The sequence below is a fragment of the Erythranthe guttata genome, chromosome 14 (assembly GCF_056151865.1).
Source record: "Erythranthe guttata isolate IM_541 chromosome 14, IM_541, whole genome shotgun sequence".
Taxonomy (NCBI): Eukaryota; Viridiplantae; Streptophyta; class Magnoliopsida; order Lamiales; family Phrymaceae; genus Erythranthe; species Erythranthe guttata.
Genome location: NC_142546.1, coordinates 4,025,990 through 4,051,030, shown reverse-complemented (window position 1 = coordinate 4,051,030; position 25,041 = coordinate 4,025,990). Strand labels below are relative to the sequence as shown.

Sequence of the window (25,041 nt, the reverse complement as noted above, 5' to 3'; positions counted from 1 at the left end):
CGCCCTTCAATAAATGGAACTATTTTTTTTTTTTTTTTCTTTTTTATAATTATCAAGAACCCCCCATCTAGGAAAATGAGTTAAGAAAACACCTCCTCCCAAAATAATTAGAAAAAACCCCATCAGCTAATATTCCACCCGTGTGATATTTTTATAATTCCAAAATTACCCTTAATTGTCTATTATACTCTTTCAATACCCTAATCTTATTTTTATTTTTTCATCCGCCGTTTTCACGCTCCAAATTTTCTCTTCTTCTCTCTTTTTTCTCTTCTTCTCTCTTTTCTCTTCTTCTTTGTTTTTTTTCCTCTGTTTTCTCCGTGACTTCTCTGTCATTGTCGCCGCCGCCGCCGAGATGGAGAAAGAAAGAAGATGAAGCACCCATCAAACATTATAAATGATTTTGATAGCGATTCTGAATTCGAATGTCAAGAATGCTACATCGGAGGCGAATAGAGATAAGATTGTCGATTTGTCGCCGGAATCTGATTTTGATGGGTGGTGGTTCTGCTTTGGTTGGTGGTGCAAGTTGTGATTTTATTTATTTATTTGTAATAAAAAACCGTCATAATGTCAAAGTAAGGTGGTGATGGTGTGTTGTGGCGGCAGTGTGGTGACGATTGGGAGACAGATTTAGGGTTTTTTGGTGGATCGGGCGGATGACGGCGCCGGTAGAGAATTTCGCGCATGCTGAAACCTTAATCGACTATGTACATGTTCATAGTCGATTAAACTAATCGACTATGCTCTGGCAGTCGATTAAGGTTGATCGACTCCAAGTTTTTTTTTTTTTGAACTTTTTGTTTATTGTTCCAATTGTATAAATCATTTATAATATTTGTATATTTTTTGTTTTTGTAATATATAGTTGATTTTGTATTTTTTTCGCAATTGTGATTTGTTATTTTTAGTAGCAGATTCTTAATCGAATATGCTTCACATCATAGTCGATTAATATACCTAATATAAAAAAAAATATAAAAAAACAAAAAAAAAATTAAATAATTTCCTTAATCGACTATGAAGCATAGTCGATTAAGGCTAATCGACTATGCTTCATAGTCGATTAAGGAAACTGATACAGAAAAGACGGGGAAAAAAACGGAAAAAAAAAAAAAAAATCGCTGAGCGCGTGACCCAGTGTAATGTGGTGGGCGGGGGCAAAACTGGAAAACATAATGGCTGAAATTGGGTGTGGAATTTTCTTAAATGGACTAAAATATTTTTAGCCTCCCTCCATTAAAAAAAGTAGTGAGGGAGTTTTCTCAAAGAGCCCATTTTTTTTAGGATACACAAGAGAAACCTAGAAAGCATTTTTTAATGCAAGTCATCTCGAGTTCAAAATTTTGAATTAATTTTTAAATATATAGAATTGCGAAAAAATTTGAATTAATTTTTTTCTTGGGAATCCGAAATTTCAATATCTAATTCCGATTTTTATTTTCCGAAAAAGATTTAAATTAGAAAATTTAAATAAAGTATAAAAAAATTGGGGACCAGGGCCGTGAACTCGAGCTCATCGAGCTTTCATTTTCTAGGCTCAAGCTCAAACTCAAGCGGATTTGTCGAGCTCGAGCTCAGCTCTCTTTGTTAATTTTTAGTTTTTTTTTTTCTAATTTTTATATTAATATTACTTTATTTTATCAGTATAAATTATTTATATGACTATAATATATATATATATATATATATATATATATATATATATATATATATATATATATATATATATATATATTAATTTTAATATTATTTTTATTATTAAAATAAAAAATAAATAAATTAGATACTCGCGAGTTCGAGCTTTTATCGAGAGCCGGCTAAGCTCATTTACCACCCCTATTGGGTATTGTGGGTTCCTTGCAGTCTTCCCTCGTTTTTCTATCATTCAAAAACTCTCTCTCGAGTTGTATATCCAATATCCATGGCGGCCGCCTCCGTGAATATCGGACCCCTTTCACCATAGACCATGAATTTCATCCTCCTCCATAAAAACAGTTATCCATCGAACACTTCAATTCCCAATGTCGGTGATCAAATGAGCTCAACATTCGTAGAACAGAATAAAGATGTCTTTCCTCAGCCCGAAATCACTGGCCTCATTCGTGGAGGCCGCCGTCTCTGCTCAGTCACCCCGCCACGGCGGCGCCGCCCACGCCCAGGTCATCAAAACCCTGGGCCTATCCCTAAACGCCTTCCTCTCCAATCACCTCATCAACATGTACTCCAAGCTCGACCGGCCCGAACCTGCCCGAATCCTCCTCTCCCTCACCCCACCCCATTTCCGATCCGTCGTCACCTGGACTTCGTTAATCTCCGGCAACGTCCAGAACGGCCATTTCTCCTCCGCCCTCTCCTATTTCGCCACCATGCGCCGAGAGTGCATTCAGCCCAACGATTTCACGTTCCCTTGTCTGTTTAAAGCGTCGGCCTCACTCCGCTCGCCCGTTCTTGGCCGACAGTTTCACGGGCTTGCTACGAAGCTTCTGTTGATCGACGACGTGTTCGTCGCCTGCAGCGCTTTCGACATGTACTCGAAGACTGGATTTTTGAGCGACGCGGATAAACTGTTCGACGAAATGCCGTACAGAAACGTAGCCACCTGGAACGCCTGCATTTCGAACGCAGTCCTCAACGGGAAGCCCCACGAGGGCGTTCGCAAGTTCGTGCAGCTTCTACGCTACGAAGAGGCCGTTCCGAATTCCATTTCATTCTGCGCTTTCCTAAACGCATGCTCTGACGGCAATTTCTTGACGCAGGGGCAACAATTGCACGGATATTTGATCAAACAGGGCCACGAATCTGAAGTTTCTATCTTGAATGGGCTAATTGATTTTTACGGCAAGTGTCACAAGATTCAATTTTCGAAGAAAGTTTTCGACGATATGGGCGAGCGCAATAGTGTTTCTTGGTGCTCGATGCTAGCGGTTTACGAACAAAACGATATGGGAGAAATGGCATGTGGGTTGTTCTTTAAGGCAAGGAGGGCAGGTGTAGAGCCCACAGACTTCATGGTTTCAAGCGTGTTAAGTGCGTGTGCGGATTTAGCCGCACTCGAATCGGGGAGAGTTGTTCATGGTCTGGCTGTAAAGGCTTGTATCGAAGAGAACATTTTCGTCGGAAGTGCTCTGGTCGACATGTACGGCAAGTGTGGGAGTATCGAGGATTGCGAGAGAGCTTTCTTCATGTTGCCTAATAGAAACTTGATTTGTTGGAACGCTTTGATTGGTGGATACGCCCACCAAGGGCGCGCCGATGTGGCGCTCGAGCTTTTCCGTGAGATGACTTATCCCCCTAACTATGTAACTTTCGTGTGCGTGTTAACTGCATGCAGTAGAGGTGGTTTGGTGAACGAGGGTCTCGATATATTCGATTCGATGAAGAGCAAGTACGGAGTTAATCCTGGAGCAGAGCATTACGCGTGTGTTGTGGACATGTTAGGGCGAGCGGGACAGGTGGAGCGTGCTCATTCGTTCATACAGCAAATGCGGATTTGCCCCACGATTTCGATATGGGGAGCGTTGTTGGGCGCGTGCAAGATGCACGGAAAATCGGAGCTCGGGAAAATTGCGGCCGAGAATTTATTCGAACTCGATCCACAAGATTCGGGAAATCACGTCCTGCTTTCGAATATGTTTGCTGCTTCCGGCCAATGGGAAGAGGCGAATCTCGTGAGGAAGGAAATGAAGGAAGTGGGGATTAAAAAAGGGGCCGGGTGCAGTTGGATATCGGTTAAGAATTCGGTGCATGTTTTTCAGGCGAAAGACGTGTCGCATAGTAGAAATGTCGAAATCCAGGCGATGTTGGTTAAATTGAGGAAAGATATGAAAGCTGCTGGATATACGCCCGACACGAAATTGGCTTTATATGATATTGAAGATGAAGAGAAGGAAAACGAAGTGTGGGCCCATAGTGAGAAGATTGCGCTGGCGTTTGGGCTTATTGCGCTCCCTCGTGGAGTGCCGATTAGGATAACGAAGAATCTTAGAGTGTGTGTGGATTGCCATAGTGCGATAAAGTTCATATCGGGTATCGTTGGACGGGAAATTATAGTTAGGGATAATAACCGTTTTCATCGGTTCGTGGACAATAAATGCTCTTGTGGTGATTATTGGTGAATATATATGTATATATGGACGCCTTTTTTTTGCGTTTCGAGCAAAACCGTGCTTATTTTTTTAAATGCAATAGATACTTTGAGACCAAGTTATGAACCGAATATATCGATTTTTGAAAGACTAGAAACAAATCGTATCAGTTTTATTTCGGTTTGGTTTCATTCATTTTTCGATTTTATATTTCATGTTTGGTTCGTATATTGGTTTCAATTTTGATTGAAATTTTCAAACACTTTCATATTATCTTATTTTCTTTGAGGCTGAGACCATTTCAAATAAGGTTGAGTTGTTTCACCCGAGACAGAATCCATGTTCATATACCAGCAATTAAACAAGGTTGAAGAAATTTTAATTTAATAAACGCAAATATATATTAGTTATAATAATGGACGACGGCAATTAATATGTTGCCAACTTTGATAAATTATTTTATGGAAACTGGTGCTTCGTGGAATTAATTAAATACAAAAACTAGAAAAGTTTATAAACTTATTTTGACCTATAAAAGTCAACTCATTTTTTGACACCCTAGATAGGCCTTGAGAATTGAGATTCACCAAATAAATGTACACTCTTTGTTTACGGATTCACACAAGTAAAGGTTTGATTCGTGAAACAAGAAATAAATAACACATTCATATCTGGGTTGGTTGGTTGTCAAGATAAAATTAAATAATTTAATAAAATCAAATTATATTATTGGAGCTTCAATAATCCAATAAAAAAACATGGCAAGATAATGCTAAGTCATGAAAACTAATGAGGCCTGATAAGATATGGACTATATATATGGGTGGGTTTATCAATATGGATTTTTGGGGACTAATGGGCAAGAACAATACCTTCTCCACTGGACTTAGTTCCCGAAATTTACTTAACTGCAAAAAGGGAGTATTAGAGGGTGTTCTTCCCGTCGTTAGCACTCCGAAGATTAAGTTAGTCCAAATGTAATGATCGCTGAGAAGGAATATGTAATTATATGAGAGTGTGTATAAATATCCAAAAAATGGCAACATGGAGATTAATCTAAGAAGTTTTATTTATACTCTCACCTTATAAGCTCCAAGGATCCCATGGCCACGTGGGAGGCTAGTAGTAGTCTGGGCTATCGCCGCCTACCTATCCTACAACGCCACGTGGAAAGCCGTCGCAACTCACCTATTATGTCCTACTAAACGTCCCTTCACATAAGTCCTCCGTATCCTCATTTCCTTTCAACGAGGTTAATACCCTTTGGCAAGGTCAACCCGCGCACATCCTTCTTGGGGCGAGATCTTTGCTATTTCTTCGTACTCGAGCGAGATGAATTTCGTTGGGCGAAGTTATTACTCCTGACACATTTCTCCCAAGTTGTCCTGTCTACAGGCTTTCCGTCTTGTTTCTGACCCCGTTCTCCCAGGCAATTCCTTTTTGCATCCTCTTCCGTACGCCCTATTTTCATCTGCAAATTCAACTCTTTGCCTGATACAACTCCCGACCCATCTCCGTTCATTCGACAGCACGCACACGATCGTATTGTGGACTTCCAGTGACCGTTTATCCAGGTGAATCCCCTTTCCTAACTTTTTCCAATTAGTTTACACCAGTCGTCTTTTTCTTTCCCGTATTTCCATAAAGATGGCATCGACACCCCTACCATCCAGTGAGTCCACCCCCCTAGGCAACTCCTTAGAACTATTAGGGTCCATGGCTTTTTGAGGTGTTTTTTGTGTCTCAAATTATTTGTCACTTTAGAGTTCCAATAAAGTATTAATTGTATTTTTATCAATTTTATCCCTTATCACTCTTAATTAGTTAATTAAAAAATATTAATGAAAGGGGTATTTTAGTATTACCATGTTATTTTTGGTATAATCTATGCATATTTATTGACTATCTTAATCTACGCATAACCACCCAAAACGACATATAAAAAGGGACGGATGGAGTATAATGGGATAAGAATGGCATAGATCTTATTAATGATAAATGGGGGTAGTGAATTTATTTATTATATTTCTTGTTAAATTGCTATTAATTATTTTGAACTGATAAATGATGATCGCACAGTGGCGTTACGCAAAATGAACACATTTTTACTTCCAATTTGAATTTATTTTTAAGTGAGCTAGGTGGCGGGTAAAACCATCAACCAACCTATTTCGAAACTAATATTCGGTTGTCAACAATCAATCGACCCACAAATGTTGGGTTGGCAACGGTTTTCAAATTTGAGCATAGTTAATTTACCGAATGGGCCGTTTTTAGGATTGTAATCGACCGACCCAACTGAGTCCCAACCTTACTCAAAACAAAGCTTAGTTGGTACTAAAAAGGGAGTAATAGGAAACAATTTTTTTTTTTTTTTGAAAACGATAGTAATTAATTTAAAACTAGAGGAAGAGTAATAAATAGAGTCTTAAGTTAAGAGTTGTAGAGCATTGGGCAGCACAATGAGCTTACATTTTGTCTCCTTTTAACTTCACATTACACCTCCTTAAATTGCACTGACTAATATGTGTGTGTCCGATCCACTGACTTTATTGCTCGGTCAAACCTTTGTTTTCCCCGCACGTGCATCCTTAAGGGCGTGTTTGGATGTTTCAATTACCCTAACAAATTATTTATCCGCGGAAAACCTAGTCAATTTCGAGTTTTTCAGAATTAACTTTTAAATATTCATAAATTTTTAAGTTGACTATTTTTTTTTAAGTTATTATTATAAATACTTCACAATAATACTATTAATAATAATACTATGTAATTACTCAAAACTAAGATTTAAAATTAATTTTTTTATTTAGGTTTTAAAAAATTCATGAACCGGCCTTTGTGATGAGCTTGATCGAACTCGAAAATTAAAATGTAAGCCTATTGATTTGAAGTTCAAATTTATAAAATTTCACTCGAGCTCAACTCATTTACACCCTACCTGAATATATCCATGCAATAAAGACCAATGTTCAACACATGAAAATAATATATCACATATTTTCTTATAAGAAATTAACAATGTAATTACGAGTTATGACCAACCTTATAAATCTTATCAATCGCATCAACGTTCGCAAATGAGCTCTTGCTAGAAATCTCTAATCACGAGATCGACAACTAGTATTTTCTCGTACATTTTATTAGGTTCAACCGATCGAATTATTCGAGCTCTATAGCTAGTATATATTTACCTCGAGACATAAATTTCGTTTCAAGAAAATTAAGCTAAGTGTCACAACATACAAGAAATAGAACAAACTATGAGAAAACCCTAACACATGCAAATTCTCAGTCACCCCAAATTTCTTACTAATAAGTAAAAAAAAAGAAAAAAAAAATCAAGAAAAAAAACAAATGCACTATATATATATACGTATATATAGTTGATGCATTTAATCGAAATACGATATGTGATTATTGGAAATGCTGTTGTAGCTAGCCGTTCTAGAAGGGGAAGTGAACAGAGACGAAGGGGTTGAAGAAGTGGAAGAAATGATGATAGAAGGCGGCGGCAGTGGCGGCGGGGGCGGCGGTTGCTGCCGAGGTGGTGGTGCCGAGGCTGGACCGGGCGGAGAAGGTGTTGGGGTGAGCGGCGCTTGCGGCAGCTCAGCCACAGAGACGGCGCCCAAGGCGGCGTTAGTGGAAGCGATGATAGTATTCGCAGCTTCTCGATATTTGTATCTGAGTATTTCAGCCCTAACTGCATTAAGTTCAGATTGTAGGGTTTGAATTTGTTGCTGAAGAGCCGAAATGGCGCCCATGCAGCCGTAAACGGGATCTCTGAGCCGTACGTTGGCTTCGTAAACTAAACTGTTGGCTGCGTCGGCTCTTTGGAGATCGGGCACCTCCTATACGAAACGAAATTTAAATATATTGTTACGGAGAAAATTAAATACAGTTAAACTTCTATAAATTAATACAGTTGGGTCTAACGAAATTCTATTAATTTAGCGAGATATTAAATTGTTGAACTAATAATTTAATACGTTTTTACCGAGTCGGGACCAGAAGAAATTATTAATTAACGAGGTTATTAATTTATCGAGGTTCTACTGTAATAGTACATACAAAATAAGAAGTTGAGTGTTTTTTTGTTAATTTTTTTAATTTACAATCAAATGTCGTTATTGAAATAAAAAATAGTGAAGAACACAATCCGAACTTCGGTGAATAATACTCGAAATTTATGTCATTTAAGGTTTCGGCAAACAAATTAAACATAGATTTCTAACGACGGATAAATTTAAAAGTTTAAAATGACAGATAATATAGTGAATAGAAAGTCTCTAACGAGGGTTTATGAAGTTATATTTAGGAAATTCAATGTGTTTTTTAATTAAAAATTCAAATGGTCGTTACAGATCGAAATAAAAAGTAGTGAAGAACACGATTCGAATTTAATTATTCGGTGAATAAAACTTATTTAAATGTGTCGTTTAAACATAGATTTCTAACGACGGACAAATTTTAAATTTTGAAATGGCAGATGATATGCGAAATAAAAATTCTCTAACGAGGGTTTATGAAGTAGCAAATTCAATGTTTACTTATTTATTTATTTTTATTTTTATTTTTTTATCTAATTAAAGTTAAACACCATAACATATATCCTCTTAAACATGATGTTTATTTATGCAATACATAACAAGGATAAAATGAACCCTTAAACTGTGGGATTTCGATTTAGAAGTTCGTAAAAGTCAATATTTTTCGATTTTTCGATTTTCGACAAATAATAATAATTAAATTAAAGTAAGAAAAAAAAGAAAAAAAAAGAATTACCAGCAGCATCTTGGAAACATTGCTAGCACCAAAGACTTTGTGAACAGCAGCAAATTTATGAGGCTCATGTGGTGAGAAGTAAGGAGAGAAAGGGCATTCCTCTGCACATCTTCTTCTCAACAGCTTACACGCAGCACACGGTGTTATTGTGTTTAATGTCGTCCCCGCCCCGCCCGGTGGGTGTGGGCCCCCGGCCATTACCATATTTCTCCTTATTCCCATCGAATTATTATTACCAACATCGATCTCTTTCTTCAACTTCTTCCCGATCTCTTCATACCCTTCCCTACCAACAAATATATATATTACAACTCAAGACTTATATATATATATCAAACAAAATTAGGGTTTCTTGTTTTCTTTATGTATATATATATATATATACCTTTCTCTGGACATATATGTATATACTAAAGTTTATGTTTATGTATATATATGGCTCTTGATTGTTCTCTCTCTCTCTCTCTCTCTCTCTCTCTCTCTCTCTCTCTCTCTCTCTCTCTCTCTCTCTCTCTCTTTAAAGAAGACAAAAAGGAAAGAGTTGCTTAGAAGAGGAGATATATATCTCAGATAAGATAAGGGAAATTAAAAGTAGGTCAATGTTATGTTTCTTCAAGAAAGTGCCAAAATATTATTTGTCATGTAAAAGATTACTATTTGATTTGAGGGCGGCTGACAGATCAACGATAAGATAATAACCTCGTTTAAATAATAATTTATTCTAGTTCCGACTTGGCAAAAAAATACTAAATTATTATTTGTTCGATAATTTAATATATTACTAAATTAATAGAATTTTGTTAGTTTTAACTATACTAATTTATAAAGGTTTATATATATATATATATATATATATATATATATATATATATATATATGCTAATAGTCATCCAAAGTGTTGAACATTTGGAGAGAGAGAGAGATCTAGAGAGAGAGAGAGGAATGACAGGTTTGAGATGGGGCATGCATGTGTGTGAGATCTAGCAGATTTGACTTTGGGACAGCAAACACACACACACACAATGACTTTGCATCACACGTTGGAACAACATTTGTTTATGAATTATCACATCTATCGAAGTTTTCTAGCATACATATATATATACAAATGGACAAGTTTTTAATGAGACAAATATCTCTATTTGCGTGAGCGGAATTATTAAATAAACCATGATGCATGAGTAAACATTGTTAGAAATTTTTTGTCTAATTAATGATTTGTCTTGGTATGTGTACGATCTTATTAACTACCTGTACTAATGGATTAATTAATTCAATTACATATTTTAATTGAAGCACTCTAATTATTTTGTTCCACTTATGGTAAATCAATGAAAGGGATCACTAGTAGAAAAATTGTTTTTAACTATGATCATTAAATGTATTAAAAGGTATCAAATTCATACTAAAAAAGTTTTTGCTACGAATTTGCCCTGTAACATATACAGGCGTGGCAAAAGCTTTGCTACGGTAAATGGCCGTACCAAATTGTTTTGCTAAAGTAAATCCTAGTATTTACTACTTCTTCAAAATTATTCCATAGTAAAAAGTACCTTTTATTATGGTTTTTTACTGTAGCGAAAAATTTCGTAATAATAAGCAACTTTTCTACTAGTGGATATATGGTAGATCAACGAGAGAGATAATTTATATTGTATGTATAGGCATTATATTGGCCGAGTGGTATTGGGGTGAGCAGAATGCATTCAGTCAAGGGTTCAAAAACCTTTTAGTTTGATTTTTGGCAATTCAACTTTAGGCCAAAAAAAGATTTTCATTACAATAAAGACAATGCAAATTTGGCAATTAGTGAAAAGTCCTGCTCATATGTCAATTGCGCAATCCTAAGAGTCTTTGAGCCCAATAAATTAGTAGAGAACGCTAATAGTTATTAACATGTGTTCGAGGTAGTCAAAGGGATGGCTCCACTAATTGCTGATCAAATATAGATTGTGCAACTCAAGAGTATTTGAGCATGCAAGAGTTGAGATTATCGAAGATTACTACTACGTGGCTGAGGTATTTGAGCCTGCAAGAATATAGATGTTTGTAAGCAACTTCTAATCATTTAAATATGTGCCGATCTTCATAGGTGGCGCTTCGTGCTCTTAGGAAACTTCCAATTCTTGAAGTCGGCGGAGCGCCTGCCAGCGACCTAGAGTTTTGGCGAGAAAAAAGAAAAATAAAACAAAGAAGTGAAGATGCAATAGATTGGAGTGAATGAGAGCTTACAATTTTCATAAATAATGCAATGTGGGTTATATGAATGGTATAGTATGTAGTTTGACAATGTAATGGGCTTATGTCAAGTTGAAAAATCATATTAGGGGCTATCACTAATAAAACAAAAGATGGTTGATCAATCTTAATATATCCTGATGTGTTTGGGGTTTCACTAATTCCTTAATTATAAAAAAGAAAGAAAAAAGAAAAATATGATAATTATTTGTACATCCCACTTGTTGGATCTAGAGAAAATAGAATTTATTGCATTTGATGCGTCTACATTTATTATAATTGTTATAAGATCCCCCGTATTATTTATATTATATTATATTTGAACTTTCCTTACCCTTGAAACTAGCATTTTAGGGGTTGTTTAAAAGTGCAATCATAAAGAGATTTTTGCTAATATATTACTATTATCATATGAGAATTTTAGCAATTCAGAATAATACATGATCCTGATTATCACAATTCAACAGTCAAAGAAAATAATGTAAAATGCATAACTTTGACTAATTGGTCCGTGAAATTTTCATTTGTAGAGATCTATTCCTCCTTTTATTGCAAATTGAATACAATTATTTTGTAAGAGGATTCTCTCAAAAAGAAAAAAAAAATGTAGGAGGCGTTAAGAATAAAAATTATATTCAAAAATTAATTTCTCAACGCATTTTCCATACTTGTATAGTTGTATTAACTATATTCACGGTATAACGTATTACATAAACCAAGGATGTAAAAAACGGTAATCGGGTCAGAGGCGGTTAGGCACCGACTCACGATTAATCGGTGCGGCGGTGATTAATCGGTGATAAATCGAGAATAAATCGGTTTTTAAAATTTAGTATAATATATTTCTAGATATTGTTTATAAATACTGAAAACATATATAAAAAGATATTTAAACATAGTTATGTCTCCATCATGTATATATCCTAATAACATAATAAAAGTTTAATAATAATAATAATAATAAGATCATAATACATAAATATCCTTATAAAATATAAATAAAAAGCCTTTTTTTTTGAATTTACATTTACTCTTGAACATTCCTCGCATACATCATTAATGCTTTAACAATAACTGTTGGAACCACGGCTGCACTTTGACGAACTCACGAAATTTGTGGATTGAGGCTTGTACTCCATTTGTTCTCTAATTTTATATGTAACAAGTTGCTGCAATGAAAACCACGATAATGTAGATAGGCAACGTGAGGCGCGGACTAGGTCGCTCTCTTAAGACGAATTTCACGACCCCTTCTCTAATGAGGTGCAAAAAGGTTCCGATCATGTCGCCTATGTGATACAACAACCCAGCCTATCTCTCCGCTGTAACTTCACCGAAATTGCACGTTCAAGTGAAGCAGAAGCTTACACCCGACACACAACAAAAGCTCAAAGTATAAGTATATAGTATAGAAGAAAAGTATTTCTTTTATCTTCTCTTGTACTCTCTTCACTCCTCTCTTTACAAAGCTACAAAAGTCCCCTTTATATAGTATAAATTATAAGCACCATAAAACTTCTATTTAATATAGAATTAAAGGAAATTATGGAGGTTTTATGAGACAAAATAAAGTCTTTATAGGTTTCAAAATGTTTGTCCAAATGACCTCATAAATTGGTCAAAGAAAATATTTAATAAAATATTATTTTTTATTAAAAAACCCAACAATAACAGTTAACATAAACAAAATAAAGCATAAACTCATATTTTTTTTTATTAATATCCCAACTTTAATTTTGAATTATAAAAAAAAACCGATTTTTGACCGATTTTTGGCCGATTTTTGCCACCTAGTTTGACCTGCCTTAAAGGTTTGACCGTCTCGAACCATCTAAAACCGCCTCACAGGCAAAAAATCGATTTTTCAAACATTGTCATTAAAATCGTAAATGTTTGGGACCGCCCCCGCCTCGGAGACCGATTAATGAGCCGCCTCGGCCGATTTTTAGAATACTGACATAAACAATCATCTAGTATTTTGAAATCCGGACCAGACCGGTCGTTTGAACGGTTAAACAGCGGACCGTGGCCTTACCCGTTCCGGTTTGTCGGTTGAACTATGATATCGAAATCTAGTGAAAATCAAGTTTTCTTTTTTGCTTAAAAGTTTGCGTTTTTTTTTTAAATAAACAAACAAAATGGCTAAAACAATGTCTTTTTACTGTCTATTTGAAGGAATGAAAAAAATCAAAATACAAAGGTTTGAAATTAGAAGACATATTAGTTTAGATTGTAATTTATATAATATTTCGGATGATTATGGTGGTGTTTGCGAAAACTTTTTGAAAGTGATTATGAGTGTTTTTTTTTGCTCATAATATGTTTTTACGTATTTGCAAAATCAACTATTGCTTTTGCTTCTCTTAAAATAATCTGCTTTAAGCTATTTTTCTAAAAGTACCCCTAACCCTGCTTTTTCTATTTAAGTTCATTTTCCGGAATAATTGCAAACACCCCCAACTTTTAGAAATAAGCACTTAAAACTGACTTAACTCACAATCACTAACTTCTGCTTTTAAATAATCATTTGCGAACACCACCTATGTGTGATATGTGTGATATGTGTGTATTGATATATTGTGTGTGTAAAATAAAAGTTGGTTTGATTTACGTTTCAATTGGAAATGAGCAATGAGTTAATGTCTGTGAAAAAAAATATGGTTATTTACTATAAAAATTAAATATAATAATTGTAAATGAAAAAAAAAATCGGTTGAACCCTAATTGAATCGGTTCAACTGTAACCCAGTAGCTTGTTCGAGTCACTGTCCGGTTCGATTTTTACAATATTGAATCATCTAAAGAATAGTCCCTTCAACAAGAATTTTATTTAATTTTAATTTTTTTGACAAACGAGACTTCCAATTTTAGAATAATAAAAGGAATTCGCCGGTGATAATTTCTTTTATATGAAGAGGCCGAGTTAATTGCGACAAAACTCCTCGTGTTAATTCGAATTGCTTCAAAAGTCATTATATTAACGTAATTAACAAAAATCACTTATGTTGTATTTTTAAAATCACACCGCTCCCAAAATTTTAGGATAAATTATGACTAAACTTAGATTAAATTACAAAAACCACCTCCACCTATTCATAATTGTCAAACCCCATGATGTTTGTTTCTTTCTTACACCAACCCCTTACATTGTGACTTTTCACGAAATTTTTAGACTTAACAAAATTTCAGATATTTTCTTTCATTTCCCACCTAATTAACATAAGGTATAATAAATTATACATATTTTCTGTTAAAAAACTCGATCAACAATTAATTAGAGGGGGGTTTTGGTTATTACGGATATGTGGGGGTATTTTCGTTATTTAGTCTAAGTTAAGGGGGGTTTTCATAATTTACTCAAAATTTTAATATGGTCCTTGAGTGAAGCACAGTAGTACACATCTCAAAAGGATCTTAATTGCCTATAACTTTAGATATAGAGGGGGTATTTGTCAATTAAATATAACTCAAGGGTGCCGAATGCAAAACACCCTGAAAGCCGAAAGGCCCCTTGTGTGAATGCAGTTCATGTTTCTCATTCAACATCACGCGTTTACTTTTAATTTATTTTATTTTTTAAAACAGAAATAAAAAATAAAAAAATTCAGACACGCACTTTCTCCCTCATCTCTCTCTCTCTCTCTCTCTCTTCCGGCTCCCAGAAAAAATAAGGTAACTCATCGAATTCCCTTTTATAGTTTTCATTTTTCATTTCTTCGATTGCGATTTTCTTGTTTCCTGTTTCTCTATTCATTTACGAAAATTCAAATAATAATAATAATAATATCAACACAAAATCCCCAAAGATTTAATTTTGAATTTTGATTTATGTTTTTCTAGCATATTCATTTTCTGGGCTCCCAGCAATAGTGTATAAATCTCTTGATTGACATCCATTTCTTGGTTCTTGATTATACACACACACACACACATGTGTGTGTGTGTGTGTGTGTGTGTGTTCTGAGCAATTATGAGAAGCTTGATTTTCTGGAATAATTAGTTCTAGAAAATGAAAATTGCTTAGTTTGCTTGTTTATAAATGTTATATAAATAATTAGAAGTAATGCCTAACTTATGTGTAAGTTTCCTATTGTGTAAGAAGAATAAATTCTTGTGGGTATTTTTTGGATCAAGCGAGTTCGTATATTCGATTTTCAAGTTCGATCTTGTCGAGTAAGTTCGACATAGTTCGATAAGACTTTTGTCTAGCAAGATGCAGTAAGATTGCAATCTTATGGATTATATTGGATCCGATTAATAGTTAGTTAGTTGATAAATTTCGAAAGGTTTGATATGAAACTAAGAAAAGAAGATAAATTTTACGATCACCCCCTACCTTGTTAAATCTTTGTAGAATCTTAACCCGAGCAAAATCCGTCGAGTTTCGGAGTAAAATCCTTAATGTCTTTAAATTCTACGATTTTAATGATCATAGTGAAGCCCGACCATTTGCAAGATATTTACGATCCTACGATTTTACGATCAGATTTTACCATAATTAATGTGTGTAGGTAAGTTAATATGTTAATTGTCACTTAAATCGATTTTTTTTCTCTCTCTACCAGGTGTCGTGTGTTTCTGGACAACCGACTCTTTGGCGCTGTGCCGAGGCTTATTCAGTTGCCGAAAAAATACTTTTCAGCATTTTCTTCGTCGGTCTTCAAAAAAGACAAACCAAGAAATGCTGAAAAAAAATGTTCACGAATCGAAATTCTCGTTCTCCGATTCGCCTCTTCGCCTCTTCGCCTCGATAAACGAGGATCGAATATTTAAAGCTCCTCCGTCAGTTATTGTATATTAAAAAAAGGATCTTTACACCTTCCAATATGGATAATAATAATAACAATAATAAAGGCGTCGTCTTATTGGATAGATACGAGTTAGGGAGGTTATTAGGGCAAGGCACGTTCGCGAAAGTTTTCTACGCGAGAAGTGTCCAAACGGGGCAGAGTGTGGCGATTAAAGTAATCGACAAGCTGAAGATAACGAAAGTAGGCGTCGTCGATCAAATCAAACGAGAGATATCGATCATGAGGCTCGTAAAGCACCCTAATATAGTTCATCTCCACGAAGTAATGGCGACGAAGACGAAAATATATTTCGTGATGGAATACGCTAAAGGCGGCGAGCTTTTCCACAAAGTGTCGAAGGGGAAGTTGAAAGAAGACGTCGCGAGAAAATATTTTCAACAGTTGATAAACGCGGTCGATTTTTGCCATAGTAGGGGAGTCTACCACCGAGATTTAAAACCCGAGAATATTTTATTGGACGAAAATGAAAATCTTAAAGTTTCGGATTTCGGTCTCAGTGCGCTGGCAGAGACGAGGAGATCGGACGGTTTACTTCACACTACTTGTGGGACCCCCGCTTATGTGGCGCCGGAGGTAATCGACAGGAAAGGGTATAACGGTACTTCGGCGGATATTTGGTCTTGTGGGGTTATTCTTTTTGTGTTGTTGGCCGGTTATCTTCCGTTTCACGATTCGAATTTGATGGAGATGTACCGGAAAATTGCTCTGGCGGAATTCAGATTCCCGAGTTGGTTTTCGCCTGAAGCACGGAGGCTAATTTTGAGGCTGCTCGATCCGAATCCGAACACTAGAATTTCGGTAGCGAGAATTAAAGGTAGTTCTTGGTTCAAACGGGAATTGAAGTCGAAAGCGACGAAAACAAACGATCCGCAGAGTAGTGTAGTAGAAGAAGAAGGTTCTCGAGAGAGAGAAATTGTCGATTCCGAATCGAGGCTTTCGAATTTGAACGCGTTTGATATTATTTCCTTATCGGAAGGGTTCAATCTCTCGAGATTGTTCGAGGAGAGTCGTCGTCGTGCGGATAGAGAAACACGGTTTGTTTCTAGGAAACCCGCATGCGCGATTATATCAAAGCTCGAGGAAGTGGCGAAGCATGTGAAGATGAAGATAAACAAGAAAGACGGAGGGTTGTTTAAGTTCGAAGGAACGAAGGAGGGTAGAAAGGGAATTTTGTCGATCGAAGCCGAGATATTTGTGCTGGCTCAATCTCTTCATTTGGTCGAAGTGAAGAAAACGAGTGGGGATACTTTGGAATATCGGAGGGTATTGGACGAGGGTTTAAGACCGGGGTTACAAGACATTGTTTGGTCTTCAATGAGTGAAGTACAACAGTTGAAGCAAGAGGAAGATTCATTACAGAAGCAGCCATTGTTGATGCGGGATCGAATACCTTGATTTTGAGGCTGAGTTTTTTTCTTTCGTTTTTTCGGGTTTTTTTTTTTTTTTTTTTTTTTTATCATTATTTTTGTACACGCTATATAGTATATAGTTATTATATATATTAGGTACAGGCCATTGAAATGGTTTTTCTAGACCATGATGAGTGTGTGTGTATAAAAGAAAATTTTGTTGATGCAAGTTATTCTTGAATACCTGGACTGAATTCCCAGTAAATTGATATTAAATGAGTTGCACCAATTTTTTTGGGGAAAAATATCGTTTTTATCCCCAGATTTGTATCGATTTCACATTTAGTCCCCTATGTTCACAAAAGCGCATTTGGTCATTTATCTTTCAAACATTCTAACACTTTTAGCCCTTCTCATCAATTTTCTGTTATTTCTAACGGAATCAAATTTGTTCCAATGACTGCTTTAATTGACCAACTAACGGTAAACTGACGGAAATGACCAAAATAATTAAATTATTGAAATACGAGGGATCTAATATGTTTTTTTCTTCTTCTAGTGAACATAGATGACTAAATGGGAGATTAGTACAAACTTGAGGATGAAAACTGTAATTCCCCCAATTGTTTTTCATTTGTTTTTCTTGATCCTCTATCTCTTTGAGATTATGTGTAGTAATTACTAAATTAGAGCTAGACTTTTTCAAGTTTGAAAAATTGCACAAACATCTCCCTACCAAAAAGGTTATATCCAATTGTTATTTGTTTATTTTTGTTATTACATTATCAACAAATTTAGTGTTTGAAAAAATATTAACTGAGGCAAAGAAAAAAACGAATAAATCAAACTAAAATAAAGAGGCTCTTTGAGAAAACTCCTATAAGCTTTTCTATTAGCAAAAATAATGTTTTGAAACCCGGACCGGACCGGTCGGTTCGATCGCGAATCGGAGCTTTGTTCAGTCCGGTTAGCCCTATCAACCCGAAAATTACAAAAAACCGGTCTAATTGTTAAAAATTGGTTTTTTGACCGGTCGGACTGTAAACCAGGAAACCGGGTAAAAATCAATTTTTTGGCTGAATCCACGCGTTTTTAATAAATCCCAAAAAAGAGGCCAAAACGACGTCGTTTTAGTGCATAGAAAAAAAAAAAAAACCCTCTATGAAAGGGAAGTTGGAACGTGCGTTTATGTTTCCATGTTTCACAAAAATTCTATTGTGATTTGATTTCTGCCAAAATACGACAATATCAAAAGTCGTTTTCTTTGTGAAAAAAAAAAAGAACAACTTGTATTGCTAATTGTAGTTTTATGCTTAACTCATACCAATATTTCATATTGGTGATAAATTGGCCATTATACGTAATTTTTTGCATAGATAATACTATAAAATTAAATATAAATAATTAAAAAATAAATATTCAAAAACCCGATTGGACCCTGGTTTGAACCAATTCAACCGTAATCCGATAGTTTGGCCGGGTCAATTTTCAGTCCGATTTTCAAAACATTGAAAGAAACCACCCTATTTTCATTAGTAAGGATACCTTAAGTTTTCATAATACTAAATCTACATTCTTCGCACTTCCCACTACCACATACAACGGTTTTTCATTTTCTTTTTCAATTTTAACAGGTAAAAATCGTCAGGTTCAGCCAACTACTAAATCATAGTTGATTAGCGTTGTATTTTAGAGAAGAAAGACACGTATTCGTTATAATTTCTACATTAAATCGTTGTCTTGTCGACGTAACCATAAAATACACAACATCGAAGTGAAGATTTGGCGGCGGATGAAGCTGAAGGTGAAAGGACTAAACACGGTGAAGAAGCTCATATTAAAAAAATCAAAAACCCGGTTGAATCGGTTCAACCTTATAAAACCATGATCCAAATGGTCGTCCGGCTCCATGGCCAGTTCGGTTCTGACAATATTGTTTTTTTCATTAAAAATATTTTTGGAAAGAATAAAATATTATTTAATGAAATTAAGTTGAATTTTTTATTTAAATTTTATTGTGTATTGGTCCTTGGTATCCATCTCTTTGTTTATCTTGGTTTCACAATCAACTAGACGCTGAAATAGGGGTTGTAAACGAGCCGAGCCGGCTCGCGAACTCGACGAGCCAACTCAACAAAGGCAGCGAACACGAGGTCGGGGTTTTCAAGCTCGAGCTCGAGCCCAAATTTAGTTGTTCGATAGCTCGCGAGCTGCCTTATTATTATTATTATTAACTAAATAGTAAAGAGTCTATAATAATAAATATTTATAGTATTTAAATAGGAACAAATCTATATTACTTATATAATTCATAATAATATAGAATATTACAATAATAATATAAAAATGAAAAAATATATATAACTAGAGTTCATTATTTATTTTATAACTTTTTTTTATTTTCCTATAAATATTTTTTAATAAAACATTAAATGATTTTAACAAAAAAAAAAAAAAACACTAGATGAGGCCGAGCTCGAGCTTGTTAAAATTGGCTCGAGCTCGTTCACACCCCTAAGCTGAAATACTACTGTTAATATTTGGACTCGTTCAATTTTTCTGCCTATTTTGATTAGTTCAATATTTTTCATATTCTATTAGTTCAATTTTTTGTCCTTTTCCTTTTAAGTTATTTGGGTTTGGCCAGTGAAAATTTAAATTCGACATTTGAGCTTATTTAAGGTGTAAGAGTTGGAATACAGGGTAGATGATAAGCCAACAACAGAAATACACCCTTTCCTTTTGGCTTGTCGAAATCCCGTTGAAGTTGATCAATTAATCGGCTTCGTTTTCAGTTAAACCCTCAATAGGCTTTGTGGTCCATTACTCGTTTTCCCCTCGTGGCCAATGGGGAAATTACTGTTATTTGTGAACTACGCTTCTTCAAGTCTCGTTTAGGACTCTCAAGGAGCACCACCCGCTTATGGTTATCTCCGAAAAGGGAAAAAAAAAAAAAAAGGATATTTCTCCGTAAGTGGGCTCTACTTGGGTCTATTCATAATTACAACAAACAATTCTAACAATTATAGTTTATTGAGAGATTATCATCCCGTTTGGCTGATCTTGTTTTAAACTGCTAATAGACTCTTACTTCTAATCAATTTTCTTAAAAACTGATAAGTTATTACTTGTTAAATATTATTTTTAGAATTATCTTTTTAATTGTTTGGATATAAACTTATAAACTATGTTTACTATTTTTAAGAAAAAAAGTGCGACATAGATACTTTTTGAAAAGAATTAAGCTTTCCACCAACTTATTTTTTAAACTTTTAAGATTTTGAAATATACCACCAACTTATTTTTTGAACTTTTAAGATTTTGAAATATACGTTACCAAACACTTTAGAAAAAATTATAAATTCTTAAACATCTTATAAACTAAGTCAAACGTACGCTTCTATATGTTATAAGCTCAGCTCAGCATAATTTTTGAACAAATAACAATCACAAACAGAACAATATAAAGCACCACCACATTAGAATCAATAACAACACACAAACAACAAAATCATTGTCTAAAATGACTTTCTTTTTTTAAGTTTTGAATATAATTTACATTCCAGGACAAATATTTTCGAAAATCCCGGTCTAAGTTTCTTATTTTTTTCCTAATTCCTAACATTCTATGATCAAAGACGAACCTCGGTTCATCTTATCCACACTTCACAAACAATCGTCGTATAATTCAAACACTCACACACACACACACACACATATACCGTATGGATCCGAATAACCGGATCGATTTTTCAATAAATAAAAAAATGTATAAACACAACAATACCCCCACACCCCCACCCAGCGCTCGCCGATGGGCTGCCTAGGAACCGATCGGAGACCTAGTTAACGGGCTCCGTCCATTGCATAATCACCGGCCTAATTTTCTCCTTCCACAAATCGGAAAAGACTTTGGCATCCCCACCTTTCTTTTTCACCTCCACAACCACCAAATTATCCGTCAAGCGGTAAACATCCAACGAGACAATGAAATTACCATTTTGCCCCTCCACCTCCACCCCACATTCTTTGGTCCTCCTCAATTCAAGCCCACCGTTCTCCTCCGCCTTCACGGCCTCCTCCACCCTCTCGATAACTTTCTCCGGCGAATCCTCCACCGTCAGCCGATCGACATTCGCCGACTTTCCGTCGAACAAACCGGAGAGATCCAAACCCCGAGAGAAGGAGATTATATCAAAGGCGTTCAAATTCTGCAACTTAATTTCTTCCTCCTTCACAAGAGCACCGCTAAAATCTTCACTCCTTTGAGATTTGATATCCGAGTAACCCTTTCTGAACCAAGGATCGCTCTTGATTTCGTCGATGGTGATTCTGGATTCCGGGTTGGTATCTAGGATCCGGGTCAGAAACCGTTTAAGATCCGGGGACATCCATTTGGGGATCCGGAATTCGCCCTTGTAAATCTTCTTGTACATGCACATCAAATTGGGGTCGTTGAAGGGCAAATACCCAGCTGTGAGGACGAACAAAACGACGCCGCACGACCACACGTCCACCTTCGCGCCGTCGTAGCCCCTCTTCGCGAGAATCTCCGGCGCCACGTAAGCCGGCGTGCCGCAGAGCGTGTGCAGGAGCCCGTCGCCGCGGACGTGGTCGGTCAACGCGCTGAGACCGAAATCGGAGACCTTCAGATCGCCGTTCTCGTCAAGGAGCAGATTCTCCGGCTTCAGATCGCGGTGGAATACGCCGCGGAGGTGGCAGTAGCTGACGGCGGAGATCAGCTGCTGGAAGTACTTCCGGCCGAGATCCTCGCTGAACCGGCCCTTGGCCACCTTCGCGAACAGCTCGCCGCCCTTGACGAATTCCAGAACGAAATAAATCTTCGTCCTGGTGGCGAGAACCTCGAACAATTTCACGATGTAAGGGTGGCGCAGCCGGCTCATGATCGAAATCTCGCGCTTGATGTTCGCCATTAGATTCACATTGTTGTTGAGCTTGCTCTTGCTCACCACTTTCACGGCGACGCTCCGGCCGTCGGAAACGTCCCTAGCGTGGTACACCTTCGCGAACGCGCCGCAGCCTAGAAGCTTCCCGATCTCGTACTTGTTGAACAACGCATTCTCCGCCGATAAAGCCATGTTTGCCGCGGAAGACGGCGGCGATGACGGACCGGAAACCGAAAAATCGTCGATTCCCGGCATCAGTGCGCAATAATTCGGAAAAAATCAAATTCCAATTAGGTTTTGGAAAAGGGATTGGTTGTAAGGTTGTGTTCTACAGCTAATAATAGTTGGGCGAACGATTGGTTTTTTTGGTTTGTAGAGAGAGAAAGAGAGGAGAGAGAGAGAGTGGTTGAGATTTAAAAGATTCTAGAGAATAAGATTTAAATTACAGGTGGCGATTTATGAGGACGTATTTATATACAGTGTTTCAACTCGGTACGAGTTCTTTTTGGACTTTGGGGAAATTAATTAATTAAATAGACGCGTGTTTTGGGTGGGAATAGTAAGACTAGTCAATTTGCATGTTGAATGAATTTTTTTTTTTATTTTTTTATTTAACTTTTGGTGGAATTTCACCTAACCTTATAAAAGGTTTAGGAACAATTGTACTTGTGTAAGGTGTTTAAGTTAAATTAATAATAATCGATAAAAAAAAAAGTTAAATTAATATTACTTTTGCCTTTTGTACTTTCAATTATTTGCAATTATGTAGGGTGTTTGGCTAAGCTTTTAAATAAATAATATTACGCTTTGATATCGTTCTAGGTTCAACTCCAATTTTTTTCTTTATTTTTATTATTTTTTAATGGGTTAAATACAAACATCATGTACTATGAACTTTGTATCATATACCTCCTATACTACTTATAAATAAAAAAAGAAACCCTTACTGTTATATTTTTTTCCAAAATCTGACGAAAATACCCCTGCTAAGTTTGTAAATATAAGGGTTTTGTTTGAGCCATTTTCTACTATATTTTTTAACATTTTCGGTCATTTTTACTTGCGAAATTTTGATATATTTTTTTTCTCCAAAACATTTAATTACTTCGATTTTTTTTAAAAATTTTCTAAATAGAACCTCTTATTTTTGTCATTTTGAATTTCTTTATTTTTTTCTTAAATGTCTTCCGGTACATCGAATTCTCAACAATCATCGGATTGTAAAGATGGTTGTAATCTTAGTATGTTTAAACTACCGGAAGACATTTAAGAAAAAAAATGAAGAAACTCAAATTGACAAAAATAAACGGCTTCATTCAGAAAATTAAAAAAAATCTATGTAATTAGATGTTTTGGAGAAAAAAATATAAATACCAAAATTTCCACGTAAAATTGACTGATAATGGTAAAATATATAATGAAAAATGGCTCAAACAAACCCCCCATATATATATATATATATATATATATATATATATATATATATATATATATATATATATATATATATATATATATATATATATATATCAGGGTTGTACAAAGCGGTAATCGGGTCGGAGGCGGTCAGACACCGATTCACGATTAATCGGTGTGGCGGTGATTAGTTAGTGATAAATCAGAAATAAATCGGTTTTTAAAATTTAATATAATATATTTCTAAATATTATTTATAAATAATCAAAACATATATAACAAGATACTTAAACATAATTATATCTCCATCATGTATATATCATAATTCTATAATAAAAGTTTAATAATAATAATATTATAATACATAAATATCCCTATAAAATATAAATAAAAAGGTAATTTTTTTGAATTTACATTTATTCTTGAACATTCCTCGCATACATTATTAGTTCTTTAATAATAACAGTTAACATAAACAAAATAAAGCACAAACTCATATTTTTGTTAATTAAAATCCCAACTTTTATTTTGAATTATAAAAAAAAAAATCGATTTTTGACCGATTTTTGCCACCAAGTTTGACCCGCCTTAAAGGTTTGACCGTCTTAAACCGCCTAAAACCGCCTCACAGGCAAAAAACTATTTTTCAAACCTTTACACTAAAATCGTAAAGGTTTGGGACCGCCTCCGCCTCGGAGATCGATTAATCGGCCGCCTCGGCCGATTTTTAGAACACTGATATATATATATGCTTGAGTAGGGGTATTTTCGTTACATTTGGAAAAAATGTAATGTGAGGGGGTTTTTTGTATTTATGTATAGTATAAGGGGTATATGATACAAAGTTCATAGTATATGGGTGTTTTTGTATTTAACTCTATATTAATTTGGTAATGAAGGAATCTGCAGCCAATTATATACGTGCATTTGTAAATCTACACTCTCGTATATGGGTGAAAGTCAGATGAATCGGATCGTAGTTAGCCCTTTCGAAAAAATTTCAAAAAAATTTGAAAATACAAAATCAATTCAAATTCCAAAATACCGGAAATTTCGAAATTTGGGAAAAAATCGAAAATCACACAAGTTTTAATATTTCAAAGTTAGCGGAAATGTTCTAAAAATTTCATTATTTTTTTTTAAATAAGAACATTCACGTTGATAAAAGTGAAACTAATAACTACTAAATTTCAGTTTAAAATTATTAAAACATAAACCACATAATAAATATTCAATAAAACTTCTAATCAATATGTCAAAAGGCGGCGGATATATGCAAGCCCATTTTTTTATTAGTTTAAGACCTCCAACAGAAAAATACTAATTTACCCTTAATGAAATTCAAAACCAAATAAAAACATAAATCATAAAAAAAAAAACCGGCATTACAATGCCGATTTTGACTTGTAAAGTCGGCGTTGTGTCGCCGATTTGGTTAACAAAAATC

At 35.3% G+C, this 25,041-nt stretch overlaps 3 protein-coding genes and 1 pseudogene across 4 annotated transcripts; 2 read left to right on the top strand and 2 right to left on the bottom strand.

The window, feature by feature from the left end:
- The first annotated feature begins 1,841 nt into the window (after window positions 1–1,841).
- LOI1 (Pentatricopeptide repeat (PPR) superfamily protein) lies at window positions 1,842–4,249 on the top strand. Its single transcript, XM_012983665.2, has one exon. It carries the CDS (start codon window positions 2,070–2,072, stop codon window positions 4,116–4,118), a length of 2,049 nt encoding a protein of 682 aa, XP_012839119.2. The 5' UTR covers window positions 1,842–2,069; the 3' UTR covers window positions 4,119–4,249.
- A 3,208-nt stretch (window positions 4,250–7,457) lies between these two features.
- On the bottom strand, window positions 7,458–9,450 carry LOC105960294 (LOB domain-containing protein 15). The gene is made up of 3 exons (XM_012984460.2): window positions 9,259–9,450; window positions 8,874–9,159; window positions 7,458–7,939 (listed from the first exon to the last, which is right to left on the bottom strand). Exons 1-3 carry the CDS (start codon window positions 9,270–9,272, stop codon window positions 7,484–7,486), a joined length of 756 nt encoding a protein of 251 aa, XP_012839914.2. The 5' UTR covers window positions 9,273–9,450; the 3' UTR covers window positions 7,458–7,483.
- Window positions 9,451–14,648: 5,198 nt separating this feature from the next.
- Window positions 14,649–17,512, top strand: LOC105959532 (CBL-interacting protein kinase 2). Its single transcript, XM_012983652.2, has 2 exons — window positions 14,649–14,783; window positions 15,677–17,512. The coding sequence occupies exon 2, from the start codon at window positions 15,938–15,940 to the stop codon at window positions 17,315–17,317; it is 1,380 nt and encodes a 459-aa protein (XP_012839106.2). The 5' UTR covers window positions 14,649–14,783; window positions 15,677–15,937; the 3' UTR covers window positions 17,318–17,512.
- A 3,273-nt stretch (window positions 17,513–20,785) lies between these two features.
- On the bottom strand, window positions 20,786–22,678 carry LOC148764961 (CBL-interacting serine/threonine-protein kinase 11 pseudogene; annotated as a pseudogene). The gene has a single exon (XR_016029925.1). The product of XR_016029925.1 is annotated as a CBL-interacting serine/threonine-protein kinase 11 pseudogene (transcript).
- Window positions 22,679–25,041: the final 2,363 nt, after the last annotated feature.

Bases quoted from the DNA above. Each gene is read 5' to 3' on its own strand.
- LOI1 (XM_012983665.2), top strand. From the start codon at position 2,070: ATGTCTTTCCTCAGCCCGAAATCACTGGCCTCATTCGTGGAGGCCGCC.
- LOC105960294 (XM_012984460.2), bottom strand. The intron at 7,940-8,873 runs GTAATTCTTTTT...CGTTTCGTATAG, and splicing joins ATGTTTCCAAGATGCTGCTG to GAGGTGCCCGATCTCCAAAG.
- LOC105959532 (XM_012983652.2), top strand. From the start codon at position 15,938: ATGGATAATAATAATAACAATAATAAAGGCGTCGTCTTATTGGATAGA.